At 48.7% G+C, this 22119-nt stretch overlaps 1 protein-coding gene across 7 annotated transcripts in view; it reads right to left on the bottom strand.

Annotated features, from left to right (window-relative positions):
• Nucleotides 1-322: 322 nt before the first annotated feature.
• Nucleotides 323-22119, bottom strand: part of LOC144156304 (carboxy-terminal domain RNA polymerase II polypeptide A small phosphatase 1-like) — a 102282-nt gene continuing 80485 nt past the window's right edge. For 4 of the 7 annotated variants that reach the window (XM_077688274.1, XM_077688275.1, XM_077688278.1 and 1 more), the window contains 2 exons: nt 19542-19846; nt 638-775 (listed from right to left, as the gene is read on the bottom strand). In XM_077688274.1, coding sequence (XP_077544400.1) covers nt 19568-19846 — 279 coding nt within the window. In that variant the 3' untranslated portion in view covers nt 638-775; nt 19542-19567. Of the gene's footprint in view, nt 776-19541; nt 19847-22119 lie in introns of all 7 variants that reach the window. The other 3 variants (XM_077688280.1, XM_077688279.1, XM_077688281.1) reach the window with 1 other exon arrangement.

Raw genomic sequence — 22119 nt, 5'->3', positions numbered from 1 at the left:
CTCCTTTCGCTGGTACCAATCCTTTGAAGTTGCCTGGTGTCCACCACACTGTCGACGGGTGCCAAGGAAATAAACACTCCTGACCCCTTAGCGTAGCAGGCTTCTCTTTTAGCAAAACCCCCCAACAAGTGAAGTGGTCTAGCGCAGGAACCAATGCCGAAAAAAACTTCCGAGAGAACATCTTGCACATACCTTCTTCCAGTGCTTTAGAGATATTAAACTGCACCAGCATTGGGCACTGCTGACCAAGAAGCCTAGTGGGGTCAAAAGGAAGGCCTGCTGCCCCCCAAATGCTGCAAGGAACGTGCCAAGGGAGGCAAGCTGAAATAGTCCTCTTTAATCTATGGTACAGCAGCAGCAGCAGGAGATTATGGAACACATCGTTATGATACAAACTCTTCCCCCGGCGGGGAAGACAAGGCACAGGCCGCCGGCGTGTCCGACACCCCCCTTAAGTAGGCTGCCCGTCGATCGACTAGCACGGGACCCGCGCATTTGTACTGCCGGCAGGGGGCTATTGCACTGGCGCACTCCGGCCACCACCACAGGTCCTTTGTTCGGCGGAATGCTAGGAGTGCAGCGCAGCGCCATTCATGAGCAGCGGCGCCGGAAAGGCCGGCGATCCCCCACCCCCGCCACCGCCGCCGCTGCTGGCGTTGTTGGAGTTGCGCAGCACCGTGTACACGTCCTCCACCCGGCTCAGCTTGTCGAAGAAGGGCATCAGGTCGCGCAGCTCCGTGTCCGACATGTCGTCGAACCACGACCCCACGGGCACCTGCGCGGCATGTTGGACCACTTTCGGAACCCTGTGTTGAGCAGGGAAAACACACGTCCTGGGCTGCAAGCCTTGGGAAACACTGCAGAGCAGGCATTGCAAAACCGCCCACCGGAACCGCACAGAGGAGGCGGAAGGGGCCGTCTGGCAGGGGCCTGCTCCACAGTGACCCCACCGCTGTCTGCTGCAGAAGCTGAGCCCGTGCAGCGAGAGCATGCAAGCGGGTTCGGCTCCTATCGAGAAAACGAAATGCAGTACATTTTACAAACGCGGGTATCGGGCAAGCCCTCACCAGAAGGGTGAAATTCTTGTTTGTCTGCGCGCGCCAAACCCGAAATAGGAGTGAAAAAACCAGGAGCTGTCCGACACGGCACCAGCCCCGCTATACATCCCATTGCAGTCACACTGGGCTTCCACACCACCAGCGACGACCAAATCATATGCAGAATCACGAGGTCACCTTGTCATAATACACCGACGACAATGCGAACACACTGGCCGACCAAAGGTCGCTGTAGTACGACAGGCTCACCAACCAAAGGCAACCAGTCGCCCCTGACAAGATACAAGCTGCGATAAATGTTCTATTTTGATCGTCTGCATAATAAACTTTGTAAGGTCCACGAAATAACTTTACAGTACGTATGCGCTTGGATTTCGGCTACCGACGCTTGGCTCAAGTGAGGCTGCATATGTGTGCACGGCTGGCATGCTTGTCGAAAATCTAAGGCATTAAGACTAAAACATGATTTCCTCAATTATTTAAAAAACAAAGAATCAAAATCAGCCAGTTTCTATCGTAAAGCGCAACATGAAAGTACAAAAAGCACTTTATTTTGACAGGTGGGCTCACGATCTGCTAGCAAGCTAAGATTTGCAATCAAATTTCCTGTATTGAGTAACGCGGCCTCAGGGTATCCCCTATTCGTGGGGGCTCCAGGGTAGCTTAGTGTACAAGCGTTATTCAAATAATGATCAATTTGGGTGCCAGCAATACTCTAATCCAACCTTTTCATTGCAGTGCACAATGTAAAGAGCTAAACCTCCGCATGGCGTAGACGACATTCGGGAAGGTGGCTTGCTCCACTGTGGCCGAGAGGTCTAGAGCGCCAGCAACCTTGCACCACTCTTATGTGGTGGTTCGAATCCCGTTGGTAATTTTATATTCATAATATTTTCACGATGCCATTATTTTATTTTTGTCCCGAGATGTGTGCGGCCATTGCTACATTTTTTGGTTGGAATGAGCCCTCCACTACTGCGAAATGTTTTAACCCAAATGATGCGGAGTTGCGATTTGAGTAGATTTGAGCAAGTCCTGTGTACCACTTTTTTTCGCCCGTCATCTTGCCACTGTTTAACACTTTCGAGACCACACCATAGGCCATCGTTCACGGGTGAATGACAATTTTCAAACATCTCGCAAAAAGTGAAAACAGCGCTATTCGGACAACTGAAGCCATCTAGCGTGTTCATTGGAAATCCCTTTTTCAGTTTAATTGCTGTTTGTGTACATTTCACGTGGGTAGACGGCGTCGCGAAAGGTAACGGCATGTTGGGCGAAAATGGCGTCCTGTTTTACTGCACGCTCGGCTAAGGCAGACAGCGGTTTGAGGGACTTTGGCCACTGCTGCTGCCGATTCTTTTTACCCCAGCCGCAGTGATGACTCCAGCAATGATGTGGATTCTTCAGATTTTAGTTCTGATGAAGACTCCGCATTCAACAGCCTCAAACTTCGACAGGTGCTGCCAGGAAATGGTCGTTTTTGACTTCGTGCTGTATTCACAAACAAAACGTGCTTAATATCTGACGACTGCGGCATTACTTTCATGTGTAGCATCTGGACAACGTGAGGTGGGGATATTTTGCCAAATGCAGTGCGCCCTATTGCGTTATCACCCTCAAGACAGCCTGGTGCTGGTGCAAAATTAACACTCCGGAGCGACGCAAGCTGCTCCTCAACAGCGTTTTTTTTTTCTTGCTTTTTACCACTGAAGTGATAATTATTTGGTGCCAAAACACAAACAGGTATGCTTGGACGCATATTTTAGAGAGCCTGACCTACTCTCGAGTGGCTTTGCGGAGTGGCGCAACTGCCAGGGCCACTAGGTCGGTGGGCCCGCAAAAATCCAGAACCTGGTATACAGCATTCATGCACATATAGAATCATAGCTTGGGATGGGAACGCAGAAACATTTTGTGTATCTTAGAATTTCCAAAATAATTTTAAGGCTCAGTAAAATCTATTTGTGTTTTGTGAATACTTTTTCTCTGCATTTTTTTGCTTCGTTGCCCAATAAGCTGCCAATAATTACACCTTTTATAAAACTGCTGTTAGGTGTTTGAAAGGGCAATCTGTAAGCTACAATTTCATGCACAGCAATACTAATCACGAGAAGAAGTTTCCTGGAAGCGCTCAAAATCGGCTGTTTTTTCGTGGTAACGAAAGAGTTAAACAGAATAAGAGATGCCAATGTTTCAAACTCACAATTCTAGAGAAGAGGACAATTGCGCGACTAGGGTGAACAAGTGCGGTTACGAACTAAACTACCATAAAAAGCAATTTTCTGAGATACAGCCGACGCCCATTAGAAGGGACGCTCTTAATCCAGAAAAAAATGTCCGCTGTAGCCGAAGTGTGCAGTATCCAACGGGGGGCGGGTATGAGCCCTAAAGGGGATACTTTGACCGATATCGCATATACATAGTACATACACATTGTTCTTTCTACACACCTGCAGCACCTTCGCACATTGTTCGCGCGATGGCAAAGAATCACGTAAAATACCGTTTCCAAATCTTAGCACTGGCACTCGGAAAATGCCTAGCACACACGGTCAAGCGTCTACAGACGCATGATAATCTGAGCAAATAAAGCAAGAATATAACTAGGCGCTATTATTAACCAGCTATAAAACATCTATCATGGCCATCAGAATTAGCTAGGCTCTTTTAAATCCCTTCACGATGAGGCAGGTTTTCCTGAAACCGTTCGTCAAACAAATCAGATTGCTGCCTGACATTCCCCCAAGGTAGCTTCCACATTTTTAATGATCTTAGTCTGGTCATTGAAACAGCTCTTATGAAATAATCTGATGACGAACAGCTGTGAAATCGAAAGTTGGACCAGTTGGACTGTGCGCAGTTACCAGCAGATTGCACACAATGGATGGAAACCAACCCCCCTACTTGAGGCATTTCTTACCTTCTTCACCGAACAGAACTGTAGAGGTCGCCACCTTTCAGCCATTTAGTTAGGCTGCCACTAGCGTGTGGCACCCCCTATCTTGTATATATTCTGCCCCCAATAAAGTGTGGGACTTCTTTTGTCAGCTGAGCAGCTGTCGTGTGCATCGGCTCTTTCTGCGGGCTCGGGCCGCTTGTGCTCCCGCACGATCGCGCGGCACCAGCCACGCGACAGGAACGGGAACGATGCATGCGTGGGAATAATAAAGACCGAACTTCACTGAGCCCGAGTTTTTTATTACATAAAAAAACTGACAAGGGCAGACTCTCCTCCGAGTGCACCACTTCGAGTATTCGATAGCGCTGTTTTCAATCTCACCGAAGTCGCGTTTATCGGCAGCGGCCTTGTTTTTGACGGTAGAGTGGACCGTCTGCTTAGACAGGCCTGTACTTCTGGCGGTGCAGGCCTGTTTCTCCCCATGTTCGACAGCGTTAATTACACTTAATTTATCCGACAGTGAAATCAGCTACCCTGCTGCTCATGCTGCTGGTCGCACAAAAAAAAAAAAAAAAAAAAAAAAGCCATTGGCACTGGCTTGGCTTGGCTGCGCCAACGACCCGGCTGCCAGCAATGTTGCCAGACAGAACAATTTTCTTGCCAAAGTAAGCAAAGAAAATGGGTATCGGGTGCCGGCCCCGCGGAAGTCCGCTATAAACATTCAGTCGAAACAATTTTCACCTAAAATTTAGTCTGTTGCAGCCGATAGTCTGCTCTAGCCGGGTCCGTTATGAGCGGAGTGGAGTCCTCTTAAAATGCATGGGGACCAGACAAACCAACAGAAATAGTCTGTTGTAACCGAAAGTCCGTTGTTGGATCCGCTGTAACGAGCGTAGACTGTTGGGGTTTCAGTTGCTGGGGGCTTTGGCTGCTTTTGTCGAAACGCTACTTAAAGTAATCTGCGCATACATTTACACTTATTATGGTAACAAGGTTATAATAAACAGGTACAATCATGAAAGGAATGCGCCACAGAATGACAATTGTCTGCAGTAACAGCTTTCCAACAAAAATAGCTTGGTTAAATTTGTCTCATGGCAGCGCATTGCTGTTAAGAGAAAAAAGGTGCGATTGCTTTTCGGTGAATGGAACAGCGCTTCCCAGTACGAAAGCACATCCCCAAACGTCGAGATGCTGGATAGGGACAGAAAACCCCAAAGCTACCATACGGTTTACGATGCTTGCTGACTACACCCCTTTTGACGTTGACGCTTATGTCTGCCGAGGATATGAGCGAACACATCTGCGAACGATTTTCCACTTGATGAATGCAGCCACTAGAGACGAGATATTTGTGAAAATTTGGGGGACGCTTACTGCACATGCCTTATTCAAAAAATAGTCATCTAAGCTGCTGGGAAGGCTGGAAAAAAAAAAAAAAAAAAAAAAAAAAACACGGGCCATCTCCACTAACGTGGAACATGGGGTGGGGCGAAGCATGCAGTGCACAAGTGCATTCTTGGCGCCTTGGCGTTTTTTCCCGAGTTGAAAACAATGTCTTCGAAGCATAAAGCATTCTAGCGCGAGGCATGGAAAACTAGTGTCACAGGGTTTTTTCTTTTTAATATGTGTTACGTTCTAGCACAAGGCGTGAATGAGAGCATCCCAGTGTTTTAGTACCGTGACTACATGAGACGACGGTTATGATGCCCCTAAAAAATAAACAGGCTTTATGATATATATACCTTATATTTCCCTTCCTGAAAATGTTTTCATGGCCAAGTGGTACGAGGCACTACGTGCACTGTTTAGAGATTCGCATGTTCCAATCTCCAATAGCGCGTTTTTTGAGGGAGGCGGGGTTGCTGTATTTGTAGTAGTGCTTTTCGTACTGAATTCACCATTTCGAGCTGCAACCTTCATTGCTCCACAAGAAAGTTGGCAGAATGCATGAAGACTTGCACTGATGCAGCACTGCCGAGTTCTTGTTAGTGCAATGTTAAGAATAGCACCGACTGCTTGCGGGCAGGCACAGTGCCGAATCAGCAGACTGTCAGCCTGGTGCGAAAATGCCACTATGACACAGGGACAATCCCGGAAAGCTGCAGAGGTGGGGGCAAAGTGCCTCGCAGTTGAGCATTTCCAAAGACACGGAGGGCATTGAGCCACTCTGTACGCCTTGGCTAATTACGATTGTAAGCCGATTCCTGAGACATCGAGAATGCCCAGCTGACGATAACATCGTATGCCAAGCATGTTGTTTCACAGAACTAAAACCGAATTCCATTTATGGACATCGTCCTACCACATCATCTCAAATACGCCGCTGTTGCAGCCGCCGCAAATGTCGCATGGTATTTTTTTTTCTTCTAGGCTTCATGAATTAAATACTGCTTTATCGACCGGGCAAACGATAAAAAAACGTGTTTATTTGAGCCAGTCTATCAATGCAAACAAAAACAGAAGTTTGACAAATTCACTTCAGTGTCCCTTTAAGTTGACATACTTTGTGTTCCTGTCTTTTTAAAAGGCAGACTATACGGAAATAATGTTTTCAAGAGGTTGAAATTTTGAGTGCAGTTGGCCTTTAACGTATTGTCTTCAAAACACGAGAAGTCATACCTAGGTTTATAGCCCCTCTGAGAACACTCTAATAATGTGAATCCAGGGCATTTATTCAGGGTGTCTACCACATTGACCTTTTCAAGTTCCCGAAGTTTGCCCGGTTTTCCTTCAGGGCTTTTGCTAAATTTCCAGAGTGACACAGAACTTTGCATGTTCCCTAATAAAAAAATGACATAATACAGTTGTATTGCAAGGAGTGATGTCTATTTCATTGGAAAAGTAACCAGAAGGTAGATGTTCGTAATATGCACAGCGCATAAGTGTCTGAGGAAATAAGAAAGCTGAAGCATGTTTCAAACAGAGTCACAAACAGAAATAATGCAATGGCTGCGGCTTAGCTCAGCCAACCTTGGCTCATGCCGTAAACGGGTGGTCGTTTTGGAGCGCTCCAGAGCACTTGGGAAAGAGACTCCCGCGGAAAGCAACTCCCGTGTTCGGGTGGTCGAAATCGAGCGCTCGACGTAGCGCCTCCGACTGCTCTGATTTCGAAGTGGGAGCGCCGCCGAAATCTGGAGGCGATGGGGTCACGTGACCCCGGTCACCGCGGCTCGCTCCGCTCGCCTGCCTAGTCGGTGGCGTTCGCCGAGGCCTAGCCAGCGGTTTGTTGTGGGAGTATTTCGACGTTTTTGCATCTCGTGGTATTACTGAAGGCATCTCCGCATCCCGTCGAAACGGAGATGCCTATTGAGTGTAGGGGAACCGTCTCCATTGCTTCTGCAGCTCGAAATCGATGCCGAGGAGGACAGCAGCTCAGACGACGACGACTGGCACGTTTGCGCGACAATGTTTGCCAAACTGTTCGCCACACCGCTTCCTGTGTTCAAAGTGCAGGAATACGTTCGAAACTTTGGCTTGGAGCTAACGCGTCCGATCTTGAGGCCGCCATTTGTTGAAACACCTAGGCCGGCCTGGCTGTTTGCAGCTGCCGTGTTGGCCGTGCCACGGGGCCACGGTCGCGTGCTGCTCTAAGATCGGGTACGCGTTCGGTTGGGGAGCGGTGACTCTTGCTCGGATTGGGGGAAGCGCCGACTGATACCAAAAGGGGGCCCATTTTATTTACAATAAAATTATTTCAGTATCTCAAACATATTGCACTGATTTGTTGCTTCTTGCCGTTTCGGTCAGTTCATCCAGCTCGGAGGGTCCGGCTCGACAATATTTAGACAGAAAATATTGCACTTCACACACATCACACCATACTATTGCTTCTTGCTTGCCTTCTTATTAAGTTCATTCAGCTCGGAGAGGGTGTGGCTAAAGGCAGAGTTGCCTTCTGGTAATAAAGCCTGCCCTGATGAAATAATGTTTTCAGCCCTTTTCAGCAACGCACGGCATGAGATCCCCTTTTCTTCCAAATTCCACCTGAGCCGCTTTTCATTGCCGACATCAGCACCACATTCCCGGCCACTCAGGCGGTGGATAAGAGCAATATGAAGGGGCTTTATTTTCCATACCACCACGCCGAATGAAAAAAAAAAAAAAGAACAAAAAACAAAAACAAAGAGAAAACCACTGCGAAAATCCCAAACTGCAAGTTGTTTAAACTTACGCTGATGCAGTTTTGGCTAGCGCTACTCCACTGCAGTAGCCCTAAATATAAGGCCGCACAGTAATAAAACAATTCGCCGCGAGCGCAGAAAAGAATAGATTCTCGTTTGTGCATCTTGTCACGAGTGGCCGAACATCAATCGCTAGTTTTCTACAAGCGATACACATGAAGTAATGCCATTATGCTTGTTTGCAGCAGTGCGGGAAACCACTCCGTTGCGGTCCACGCCACCGGAGTGTATGCATGCCGACTTGCCGAATTACCATCTCTGCTCCGAAGCGGCACGGTGACTGCACTATTGCTGCACTGTGGCTGCACCATGAGCAGAGCTCGGCTGGGGCAACCGAACAATCGAGCGCACCGCTTCCTCCAAGTTGCCAACCTAGGAACCATCGTGCTGGTTAGCGGTAGAATGATCGTCTCTCGCTTCAGCTGGTTTGAGGGGACAACTCTCGGCCGAAAGACCGGGTTCAAGCGGTTCGGAGCATTTGGCGCAAGTAAAACACCACTGGGCGCAGCAGGGCGCAGGAGAGTACAATTGTAGCAAAATGGCGCAAATGGCGCAGCTGGATCACCCCTGCATACGGGAGGGCGCCAGCGACCAGACGGTTTGTTGTCGCCCTGGTGAAGGCGTTGACCCTTTTCCCCTCTGCCTCACCCGAGAACCAGTTCTTGCTCGATACTAGCGCCACCAAAAGGCGAGGTGTGGTGGGTTGTCGGATGACGTGAGGACGCTCTCTTGTCTTGGGGATCCGGTAGCGCGCGGACATTTCGGCGCACTGGTCCTGGCCTGGGGAACGCGCCACAATGGGACGCGTCCAGGCGAGCTGGGAGACTGCAACCGCGCTCGCACTGCACAGCGCTCCGCTACTCCGGTCGAACCATCTCGATCTCTAGCGTTGTTTAATGCCTCGCTCCCAGTGTTACCGTTATGGCCTACGATTAGTCTGTATGCAGTGTATTTGATTTGCACCTTGCAATAAATGTTGCCATTGGTGTTTTGCCCTCGCCGCCTCCTGCCTTTGTCTGTCTCCGCAAACATGGACTCGTCCGCAGCCGGCGCTCGCAAGGCATGTTTGCTGAGCGCGGATGCCTGCGGGGTGGGGAATAACTAGTGTGTGAAATGTTGAACCCCACAACCTTTGTAAATTACCCCCACATGAGTGACGCTCCTCACAATACAGTTAAACCTCGATATAACGAAATTGTACTTACAGGCGAAAATTTCGTTAAATTGAGAATTTCGTAAAATCGAGGTTTCGATTTTACAGGCAATTTAACCAGTTATTGAGGTTTCAAAACCTTGCACATCGCTCAGAAACAACGGCTATGTAGTTACCTCTCCACTTAAAGCGAAATTTGTACTAAAACTGGCCGCGAAAAATGTGAGAGTTAAGAGCTTCAACACTTACGCAATGGAAGTCGGATACCCGACAGTAGTTCGTGTCGTCGTAAAACCGGTGCTTTTTCCACAACGCCTCATTAAATATGATAGAAGACTAGGTTTCCACTTTTTCTTTTTTTCATTTTGGTCACTACTCAACGCCGCTGTTAGTCAATCGAACCCGCGTCCATGCCCCGTGAACTTCACCCCAGCGAGGTGCTGGTTCGAAGTTACGCCTCTTTTCGTCCTTTCAGTGGTAGGCTTAGGCGCGGCGTTGAGGGGTGCGGCGGGCCAACAGCAGAAGCTTTCGAAAGACTTTTTTCATGCACAAAGGCTCTGCAGTATGGCGCGTGATGCCACCACGACACTAGAGATAAAGCCATGATTGAGAGTTGAGCGGAGTACACACGGACCGCTTCACCTTGTGGAACAGCGCTTACGTGGCTCCCGCAAAAGCGGAAAGCTTACATTAAATATCTTCTGGCCAAATTTGATTAAGCAATTACTTTTATGCCCGTTGAGCCCTAAAGAAACCGATTTCTCCACATCGCAGCTGTCTAATGAACACGTTTTGACCACGTTCGGAGAGCAATTTATTGCCACCAGCACTCGATGTTCAAGCCACAGTGAAGAAGTCCGTAAGCAGTGCTTGGAATTTCTTGACCAGGGTGGGCTTTACGTGACGCTTGTATGCTGACAGCGTTAACCAGGCTTGCTCTTAACATTCGCGTGCGCCCGTGTGCCTCCGCAGAACGTCGATGGCACCCATCACTTCGCTGGCCTTCGCTTTCACCGACACTTCCTCAGGCTCTTGTTCGGAACACTTTTCTTTCTCTTGGAGTGCTCATGCTGCTTATAAGACTCATCTAATGATGGACGAACAAAATATAATGTGGTTATCAGCGAGCACAACCTAGAGCAGCAGCACCGTGAGCAAGGTCGCGTAGAAAAGAACACTTGAAGTAGGCTTCGGCAGCCTAAGCATAGAGGGCGCTGGCGTAGGCAACGATGGAGACGTCAAAATGGTGGCCGCACTATTAAACCGTCCATGACCGCTAACGGTTATTGAGCAGCTTCTTTCATCGCTTTTAATTGTTGTCAACTGCATAATTCACCGCTTTTCTTTCATTTTAGCCTTTTAAGAGTTAATGTGAGTACTGAATGTTTCAATGTAGGCTCTGAGAGGCAAAATAAAATGTGCCTCGAATGGAATTTCGTCCTTCCTTTCTTGTCATGACTTCGTTAAATCGAAACCGCCGCACGAAATTACTTCATAAAATCGAGATAAAAATACATGGATTTAGCAAAATTTTGATAGAAAACTTGAAAAAATTCGTTATATCGCGAATTTCGTTAAATCGAGGTTCGTTATATCGAGGTTTAACTGTATACCGAAACTGAATTTGGCGCCTCAGCCCGACGTCCTCTTTTTGCTTAATATTTCCTTTATTTTTGTTCGTCAAGCATGAATGCTTCGAGAAAACTAATAAAAAGCATACAAACTCGTAAAAAAACTCAGTTATTACCATAAAAGTTGCCTAATTTTAGCTTAGTGCCCTAAATTTGTGCCTCATTTTCAAGAAAAATTGTTAACCATATCTTCAACTACTGATCTGGCAACTACAGCGTGGCATCATGGCGGCATCCGTGTTTAGACACATTTTTGAGCCAGCTTTACCCGCCTGGGCTTTACACATTGATGTGGGGTCTGGACAACGTACGGTAGGGATATTTTGCCAAATGCGCCGCGTCATGTCGCGTTATCACCTTCATGATAGCCTGGCGCTCGTGTCAGATTACCGCTACGGAGCGATGCGCGACACTTCTTAAGAGCTCTGGATTTTTTTTTCTGGTTTTATACCACTAAAGTGAAAAGGATTTTGTGTCAGAACACAAAAAGTGTGCTTTGATGCATGACCGACTTACACTCGAGTGGCTTCAAAGAGTGGCACAGCCGTCAGTTCCGCTAGTTTGACGGGCCCACAGAAATACAAAACTTGGCGTACAGCGTTGATATATATATTGAATCATAGCCAAGAAATGTAGGAACAATTTGTGTATCTTAGAATTCCTAAAATATTTTTTAGGCTCATTACAATCGCCTATATACGTTGCGTGTATACTTTTTTGTGCATTTTTTTCTGGTTATTTGACTAATAAACTGTAAGTAATTGTACCTTTCACAAAACTGCTGGTATGTGTTTGTAAGAGCAATCTATAAGCTACAATTACATGCATAGCAATGCTAAATGTGTCCACTAGCTCAAGAGAAAATAATAGTTTTGTGGAAGCACTCAAAATCGGCCGTTTTTCCACCGTAGCGAAAAAGCTAAACACCCAGCGTCATCTCTCGGCACCCCTACGAAATACGATCCGGCTGTTGTCAACATCGCCTGCTGGAGAAGCGGTGCCGTTCAGACACCTAGTCTATTCTCCCACCGTGGGCGCGCCTACCTAGTAGCGCTGATGGCTGTGCCACTCCGCAAAGCCACTCGGGAGTAGGTCGGTCTCTTTAGAATATGCGTCCAAGCATACTTGTTTGTGTTCTCACACAAAATCCTTATCACTTCAGTGGTTAAAAACAAGAAAAAAAAAAAGCATTCTTGAGAAGCATTGCGCGTCGCTCCGCAGCGCTACTTCGACACGAGTGCCAGGCAATCTGGATGGTAATACTGTGATATGGGGCGGTGCATTTGGCAAAATATCCCCCCTGCACATAGTCCAGACCCTACACATGAAAGTAAAACCACAGTCGTCAGATAAGAAACATGTTTTGTTTATAAATACAGCGCGGAAGTCAGAAACGAATCTTACCCTCAGCCCTCGAAGTCTGAGGCCATTGAATGGGAGCGTCTTCATCAGAACTAATATTTGACGAACCCACATCGTTGCTGGAGTTGTCAGTGCTGCTTCGGTACGAAAAATCAGAAACTGCAGCTGCTGAAGTCACTGCCACAGTTGTCCGCTTTTGCGGAGCGCGCCATGAAGTGGACGCCATTTTTCTGCAACTTGCCACTACCGCGGGTTCACCTTTCACTCTCCACGGGAGTTGACAATAAATACACCACGTGGTGTTATTTGTCCGCAAGGTGCCGTTTTTAGCTTTCGTGGAACATTTGAAATCGTCGGAACTCCATGCCCAATGGCCCATGTCGCCATAAGGAAAGTGTTAAATGCCCTCTATTCATCAATTGCGCATTTTTGTCCCACTACAAGGCATCCCACAGACCGTGTTGGGGTAGTCAGCAAAAATGCTCACGTAATATTAACTGATGATGGATGAAAATTTGCAATTTTTTTAAACACAACATGGTCCTATTGTCGGCGAGAAGTTATCACCCTGTAGTAGCACTCCGCTCCTACAATGCCAGCTTTCACAGTGCTTTGGTAGGTAGCAAGTGTTCCCCGGTGCTCGGCAGTTTCAACATTGTTAACCTACCATCAAATATAGCAACACGAAAATATCACTTCACTTGAAGGGGCGAAGCTGGATTTTTACAAACGTGTGTATCCACGCAAGAAACAACAAGAAGCTATCATTTTAAGCAATGATTAGAGGAACGTCTAAATGTGCCAATTCACGAGACGGAATATGTACGCCAACGTAACTTGATGCGGAGTGATTTAAACGGGTACTGACACAAAATTCTGAAGGCGGGATAACTTCGGAGATAGATTGGTGTGAACACACATACATCGTTTGCAAAATATCAGCGGCGAATATAGCCTAGAACATATTTAAAATCAATTTTAAAGTGTGCGAAACGCAACCGAGCAGCCAGCAGAGGACCACGCGCAATCGACATCCCGTGGATATTTTGTAAATAAACAACATCTAAATACGTCACGAGTGTGTTTGCCACTTCTGCACTGCCGGCGTTTTCCGCCGGCTCGCCTGGTTCTCCGCTCCAATCGGGGGGGCGGAGCTTCTGCTCCTGAGAACGAACGACCCGATCGTTGGCGGCGGAGACGCCGTGATTTCGTCGGATCATCGGGCAGCTGGCCACGACCAAAGTTCTACAGTGATTCCAGGCACTCCATTTTTATTACATTTTATTTACATTGCACGCAAAAACGCGCCGGAGACATGGAAAGCCCACTGAGCGAGCCGCACGGTTGCTCGCGAAATGGCGCAGGTAATTCGAGTGATAGCTTGTTACCGCTGCACGAAATAGGACCCAGGTCCCAACCATGGCAGCTTGTATGTGAAAGCAGTTAATGATGCGATGGCTGGTTGCATTAAATATTGTCATCTGCACCGCTTACGAGAGCGGCAATCGAATATCCGCCGCAGTGCTAGGCCGAACACATCTGTAGGGCGGCTCTGTAGGCAGACCGGCCGGCTGCTCCCAGCACGCGTTGTTCTCTAGCCGCGGCAGCATTTGCACTCGCAGCGCCTGCATCACGTTCATGGTCGCTTTTTAATTAAACGGCTCACGAGATCAGAAACTGCCGGCAACGCGCATTCGACAGTGCTATGGCAGCTCTGCTCTGTGATATCCCTCCAACGGTCACGTGGTCAGCTTTGTTTACACAAAATCCATCATTTCGTGGCACCCGCTGAAACCGAAACTGCAACTGGCCGCATTAAAAATGCCTCAAATTAAACAACCGTCACACGCTGAAGCAAATGAGCTTTCTACGGGTGATAAATAGGTCACTTGCTACTCATCGCAACAAAAAGAACAAGACGCAAAATTTTTGTGTCAGTGCCCCTTTAAAGGAGCCATGTTGACAAAATACAAAGTGGCTTTTTAAAAAGACTGCTTAGTCCCAATAACAATGATACCAATATCATCGCAATCTTCGAACAAATAACGGAGATATTAAAGAAAACGTGTGAAGCAGTGACGACCTCCTAGCCAATTTCCCGCAACTTTTCTATGACATCACGGAACCTTGTTTGTGCGATTGGCGGCCGCCTAGTAACTGACCTGTCGCGACAACACATGACTGGACGTCTGTAATGGGGCCTCTAGTTCCATTTGACCGCATCACTTGAATGCTAACGTGCAGTTGACGCACTGAAAATTATGTTTTATTGTTGGCCCGTATCTAGTTCCATTTGACCGCATCACTTGAATGCTACCGTGCAGTTGACGCACTGAAAATTTCTTGCTCGTAACACGTCACTGTGGCGCAAAATTTGGAAGTTAAAAAACGTCTTTTGGTGCTGTAATGGAGCTGAGTGAGATCCTGAATTCTAGTTCTTTCAAATTACACAAAGTTGTATTTTTTCTTCATGGCTCCTTTAAAGCCAACTTTTCGCACAATGCTTCCAAGTGATGTGGTTGAGCAGCTTCAAACGACAATGTACACAAAATGTTTAATGGAAAAAAAAAAAACAGGATGCAATAACGGAAGGGACAGCGAAGCTGAAGTTAAGACCAAAAAGTTCATCCCAACAACAAAAATATACGGGATGAATTTTTCCGGAACGAGAAGGAAAATAACAAAAAGGCGGCAAAAGTTTCAACACCATCCGCATTCTGGAAAAAGTGGAGAAGAAACCAGTCCGGAAACAACGACAAGGTCAATGCGACCACTTATCAAGTTGAAGCCGCCCGAGTCTCCCCCACCCCCCTGGAAAAAAAGGAAATGCGTGACAAACTTCCAATAAGCGAGAAGGTCAGTGAGACCAGTTTCCTTAGTGCAAGATGCCCTCTTGACCCATTCACCTATGGCCAGTTTTCCGATCTGTAGGGGCCAGTTGGCGCTCAAAGCCCGAATGGAGAGCACCTAAACTTTGACTAGTAAAACACGGACGAGAAAGGCTACAAAACGGGGCTTCCCATGATGAGTGGGCCCTCACTCAGTATGTATAGGTTAAATGAAGAAACTTTGACATTGCCAAGCCTACAAACGCTGCCCTCTCCCTTCCACAATGCCATAGCCAATCCTCTCCAACCCCCAACACCCCCCTCCCCTTCCTTCCTGCTTTAAAGGAGTACTGACACTAAATTTCTCGCTTTTGGTTTTTATGCTGTAAGGGATACCTAGTGGTCCAGTAATTACAAAAATCAAACCAAAAGCGGTCAGCCTTTCTATTTTTTTTTTCTATTCTCTTTTCTTTTCTTTTTTTTCTATTTTCTATTATATTTATTCTAATCAGTTTCAAATTCGGTCGTCGCACGCCAAACGGCCGTTCAAATGCAGGACGGCGAATCTTACGTCACGGTTTCCATGACGTCAGGGACGTTTGCCGAATAGTCTGCTACGATTGCACATGGTCCGCACTCGCCCGCGCAGTCGACATGTCATCTGAGTCGTCAGACTCGGATGAGCCGCTGCCACCCGACAGACAGACAGAACAACTTTATTTGGCCAGGCGATTAGGCCGGCGGCGTCTTCGCCATTGTCCGTTTTTAATATCACTGCGGCTCGAAACGGCGCAGACCATGATAGCAACAGCTTGTCGCCACTCTTCTAATCAATCTGATGGCAAAAAAGAAGTTCCACATGCGAGAAAGTACATGTCAGTGTGGTGAAAAATTGTGCCAGGGGTTGTTGTCAGCGCTGAACTTAAAAGTGGCGTCCAGATATTTGCCGCGATGGTAAGCCTACGCTGACCGGCAGCGGAGGTTCGGCGCTCCGACCCAGCACTGCCGGCACCGCGGTGCGGCGAGCGGCCGAAAGATGGCGCCATCTGCACACTAGAATCAAAACAGGCCACGACAGATGCCTTGGTCACCGATCACGGAAACGGCAATTATTGCCAAAATAAACCTCCACATGCGAAAAAGGGGATGATAGTGGTGAAAAGTTGTGTAAGGGATGGTCACTCGCAGTTGTACAGATAGGGCGATCAAATATTCGCCACGATACTAAGCCTAAAGTTCCCAACACCCAAGCTGACCCGAGCAACGCCGAGCCCGCTGGCTTGGGCGACAGTTCTTGCGGCCGCCGCCGCGCACGAACTCAGTCCACGTTTAGCGCTGCATGTCGTCGCGGGGAAAATAATGCAACTTGGCGTCGTCGATTTCCTCGGACAGGCTTCCACGAGCAGTACTTCGCATTCTGCGAGCTTGCCATAGTACAACTTGGGCGAGCTCAGTGACGCGCACCGCCGCGTCGCCACGGTGCGCGTCGACACTGCGCACCGCGCGGTGCCGGCACCGCACAGTTTTCGGCACCAGTGCAAGGGAAAGGGAACACCATGCGCCGGCCACGAACTGAAGAGCAAAGACGTCGGACACGCAAAGTGCGCATAGTTTACAGGGATTGCTCACACAGGTGCCCCCTTGTCTCCTGCCCAAACGAATACCACCGACAACAGCAGCACAGGCTATCCTTTCCGGTTCCGAAAACGACTATATGACGTCCCCCTGAACCGGCCTGACATGCCGGCCAATGTTTCGTCACGCCGAAAGCGATTTCGCTAGTGTTCTGGGAGCTCGCGGCCAGGACAATCAAAATTGATTTTAGATGCGATTCCAGCCTCGGGTTGCTGCAAAAATTTCTGTGAGGCATCTGTACATACTACTGAAGCCAATTATATCATTTTTTAAGCGTCAAAATTTGGTGTCAGTACTCCTTTAACGTCCCTCTGAATGGAAGCCTGGTCTTCTCGCGACACGCCCTGGCTCACGGATTTGTTGTTCTCTGCTGCTGGCAGTTTAAAAGGATTTGAGAATAGCTGCGGCATGACATTATACTCCATAGCTTCAGGATTTCCATGTATATAGGCAAGTGGTTGAAAAATAGAGCGGCGCCACCTGGACAAAAGCACAAACGAACGACGGGACAAGCGCTCGTTCTGCATTTGTGTCGTTGTCCGGGTGGCGCTCTATTCTTTCACTCACAATGCACCAACTTGCCCAACAGCTGTGCCTAAACAGGCAAGTGGGCGTGAGTGGAAAAAATCAGCCCGTTCGCCTGTCAATGATACTACAGGGCAATCATTCACTGCAGGTGCCCTTCAAGCTTGATTTGTGACAACACTGAAGGTGTTCCTTCAACAGCAATGCGCCAAACTTGCTAACAAGGGCCCAAGTGTATGCTTAAACAGCTATATTTAGACCAAAATAACTTAAAAAAAAAAAACCACTGAACCACACGCGGCGAAATTTCAGTAGTATACAAATACATATGCTGGCAATGCGCATACGAAAATGCATTGCTCTGCGTTAAGCCACGTAGAAGTTTACTGCGTGCCATATAACCAAATCTATTTGCTGAATTATAATTCCCACCATAATTATCTGCATCGACATGAATTCTAAGCCCATACCAATCCACATGTAATTACGCCGAATAGTTTTTCTTAATTATTGCAAATGCTGAAGCGAGTGAAGCAAAAGCACGATTGCGCTTGAAATTTGGCTCATTCTTCTAAAGCCAAATCAGGTCAAACACAATGGTTAGCGAAATTGGAAACTACGGTACAAGAATCCCGCTTTCTAATGATACATAAGCCATGTTTGTGGGCCAAACTGAAGCGCAACAGCGGCTACACAAACACTGCGCACAATTGGCAGCGCAAGCCGAGGGATTGGGACCGCCACGTTAAAATATAAACATAACGCGGAAAAGCGTTGTGAAAATTCGGGAGCACGATACTAAAACAGACCAGAACCACCACACAAAACAAGAATTCCAATCAAGCAGTTGTTTAATAAAGGAATCTGTTATTTTACGCAAAGGTGCTCAGAGAGAGTGCACTGAAATTTATCATTTAAAACTACATTTTTAGTGTGAACACTAAAGCAGGAAAAGGACAGCTAGAAGAGCTTTTAGAGCACTTTTCGTAGCACAAAAAGCTCACTTTTGGAGCTGCTCACACAAGTAAAAAAAATATGTTGGAGCAGCAAAGGAGCAGAGCAGCATAAAACTCCGTCTTAAAGGGCAAAACGTCTTGGGTGAAAGCACATGTGACGCTTTCAGTTACTCATTTTTTAGGTAAACAGCTGCGAGAACGAACGAAAACTCCGCCTTAACAGATGTGGTACTCGTTTCTTTTGCTAGAATAAACCGCCTTTTTAAGTGTTGCCCCATGTAGGCAGGAAGTTCAGCTGTTTTCAGCCATGCCAGTTGCGTCCCCAACACCCCCGCCCAGACGTGCGTGCCTTGGGCGAAATGAGACAAGTAACCCCTCAAAACTGCGTCATGTGCAGAGCTCTGCGCTGCCGTCGGGAGGGACGGAGAGAGAGAAGCAAACGCGGATCACAACAGCGACTGGAACCCAGAACTTGATTGAGAAAGTCCGCAGCCGAAATTCGCCATTTCCTCATTCTCGATTTCAGGCCACCACTGGCCTCTCACACTCGCCAATGTAGTGATAAGTGGCCACCAGTGGCTACCCTGGCGGGTAATTCTACCGGAAATAGGTGGGAGTGACATTATACAACTGACAAGCTAAACTGAAAACTTACAAACAACAGGTTGCGCACACAGCTCTAACCTTCCGCCAAAACTAGTGCAGGCTCAAAAAGGGTTGTCGCATTTTGTGCCTTCGGCGCATCTTGCAGCAGTTGGCGCAGCTGTTCCCCCGCTATTCAGTCGGCCATCATGCTTTCAGCTTAGTTTTCGAAAAGCACTGGTGTGCAATAAGTGAAGTGAAGAACGTACGACGACGAGCGGCCCAGCTTCTGCAAGTGATGTACCTGGCAGGGAGCGGCGGCAAAGTGCCTCCATCAGAATCGGCAGAAGGAACAAGATGCCCTGCAGGAGCTTCCACTCTCGTGTTCTGATTGATTGATTGTGGGGTTTAACGCGCCGACGCAACGCAGGCGATCAGGCGCGCCGTAGTGGAGGGCTCCGGATTAATTTTGACCACCTGGGGATCTTTATCATGCGCCGAAATCTCGTACACACGGGCGTTTTTGCTTTTCGCCTCCATCAGAAAAGCGGCCGCCGCGGCCGGGAATCGAACCCGCGACCTCGTGCTCAGCAGCGCAACGCCTTAAACACTGAGCCACCGCGGCGGGTCACTCTCGTGTTCTCCGTGCGGAGAGGGGGAAGAGGAGAACTTTGTTCAAAACGTCGCCATCCTTTGTAAAGCGCACCCAGTTCGATGACAATCACCTGTGCGATGAACTCCCTGCGAGTGGCTAGCTGACCGATCCACCCGTTCGCCTCCGCCGCTCTGCCCTTGGGGGAGCCCGGGCTGCAACGACTGCAGACCCGGCTGCCGGGAAGAGCGTTTGTTTCGCGCTGCACTGGCGCCACGTGCGAGAAGATCGGAGGTGGCTGTGATTGCCGGACGAGGTGAAGGCACCGTCCTGAACGGCGCCAGCTGGGAGCCCGGGACGCCGCACTTGATGTTCGTAACAGCGCTTGTTGCTTCGAAAGACGCTTCGCTGGTAGCCGATTGGATGGGGTCTGGGAATCTGGAATTGGTGGCAACACCGGCCGCTCGAGCATTTAAAAGCGTTTCTCATTCCACCGGCGAAAAATCAAACGTCGAAACCTCGGCCAGAGAAATGAGCCATAGTCCACCATGGCTCAGAGAAGTAAAAGCTACCATCGCCAGTGTTTGCGGTCCAGACCACACCGGTGCTGCCGGTGCTTCGCTCCTGCTTCGTGATGCAAGGGCCGCCCCACAGAACAACGAAAGGGAAGCGGGCGGGAGAAATGCCAGCTTTGCATGCTTATTTCTCAGCAAACAATGCACCGCTGCTCGTCAAGCAAAAGCCGGGAGAGCTTAGAAACGTGACTGCTCAGTCAAAACGAAATTTCAATCAGCCTTTAGTGTCCCTTTAACTCTTTCACTCCTCCGCCATAGGTAATCGGAAGCTGGCTTCCGATGATTTCAAATCTCTCGCAAAATCTAAAACCCGCGCTCTACAGACAACTATCGCCATCTGGTGTGCCTTTTGGCAACTTCTCTTTCAGTTTTGGTTTCCTTTGTTTATGTGTCGCGTGTGGTAGCGGTGTAGCGAGAGAAATTTGAACCGAAGGTAGAGGGGATAAGGAGGAAAATAGTGTTGGGTTCGCGCCGCGCTCCGCACAGTCGGACTGCTGTAGCAAGCACTTCGGCAGCTCCTGCAGTCGATTTTTCTGATTCCAGCAGCAGTGATGGTTCAAGCAACGATGTGGGATATTCAGATTTCAGTTTGGACGACGAAGCTCCGGTTCAGGTGCCTCGCACTTCAAGCGCTGGCAGGTAATTTCGTTGCGACTCCGCGCTGTATTTATACACAAAACGTGCTTCTCATCTCACGACTGCGGTTTTACTTTTGTGTTTAGGGTCTAGACAATGTACGGCCAGGATATTTTGCCAAATGCACCGCGCCGTATCGCGCCATCACCTTCAAGATAACCTGGCGCTCGTGTCAGATTAGCGCTGCAGGGCGATGCGCATCGGCAGGTCACTATCCATACAGCCAGTCGTGGTCTGAACGTAGTCAAAAAACACTCAGTACTCAGATTAGGGGTCGCAAAGTGCCTCAGCCGAAAACTACAGCTCCATGTCCATCAGATAACTTGGAAACTTGCCCAAAAGAATCTCATCCCCTGCCCGGTGTTGGAGCTCCCCACGCTCGAACGATCACACTGCAGCGGCCGGCTTTCTTTCGGTCGCACCAACAAATGCATTCGAGGGACACTTTGAAGAAACATGCCAGCCTGGCGAGGGACTCCGAGGGACCCCGCTCGGAGGGGAGAGCGGAGTCCCTGCGCAGCCGCAGTGCCCTCCTCTCATTGACCACCTCGCAAAGCATCACCCGAGGGCGCAAAATTGAGCACAAGGCCCAGCTGAGATGAGCATGGTCGCATCTGAGATTGCACGGCAGTGTTGCATTTTTTCCCCCGCTGATATGTTAGCGCCAGTGGGCATGGTGTGACCAGGGGCCCAATTCTCGAAAACGGCGGAGCGTCGCGCCATGCAAATGCACGTGTTCTGGGGTTGGGGCCGTCGCTTTGGGGAGGCTGTGCACTCAGTGTGAGCCGCAGAAAAGCACTGTGGCAAGGGCGCAAAGCGACCCCCACTGCCCCCTGCACAGCTTCCCCAAAGCGACGGCCCCAACCCCAGAACTTGTGCATTTGCATGGCGCGACGCCCCGCCGCTTTCGAGAATTGGGCCCCTGGTCAGAGAGTTTTACAGCTTGCAGCAGACAGCAGAGGGCGGCGTTCCCCTGCTGGGTGCGCCTCAACTTGTCACTGGGCAGGGACGACCCTTGGGCCAGCCGGTGCGCTGGCAGGCTTTTCCCTTGGGCAGCCGGCAAGATATGGAGATTGTGCGACCAAGAATAGCATCGCATGCCGAGCATGCTGTTGCAGGCTACCGAGACAGATGTGGCCAATTTCCTATAAAAGCCCAGAACCACGCAAGTGCACACTTGAAAACTAGGACATTGCTCAATCACAGTGGAAGAAGTGTACATAGTTTTGAGTCACTGCTTTAGTTGTAGCTTTTTGGCTTACCAATTCGGTACTATTTTAGTGACCGGGTAAACGATGGAAACAAGATTTACTTGAGCTGGTCTATGGCATACGAACACAAGGCGAGGCTTGAGGAACTCTCTTCGTGTCCCTTGGATGACCATGTTCATCACTGCTACACCCTCGTGGGCCTCGACAGCCCCTGCTGCTGCTGCTGCACACTCTGGGCGAGGCCTTTTACCATTACATCGTTGGAGTGTTCAGTGATGCTACTGACGAA

The sequence above is a fragment of the Haemaphysalis longicornis genome, unplaced genomic scaffold, assembly GCF_048455015.1.
Source record: "Haemaphysalis longicornis isolate Haplotype H1 unplaced genomic scaffold, Haemaphysalis longicornis Haplotype H1 scaffold_1, whole genome shotgun sequence".
Classification (NCBI taxonomy): domain Eukaryota; kingdom Metazoa; phylum Arthropoda; class Arachnida; order Ixodida; family Ixodidae; genus Haemaphysalis; species Haemaphysalis longicornis.
Note: the sequence above shows the minus strand (reverse complement) of the source record. Positions and strands in the feature narration are given on the sequence as shown.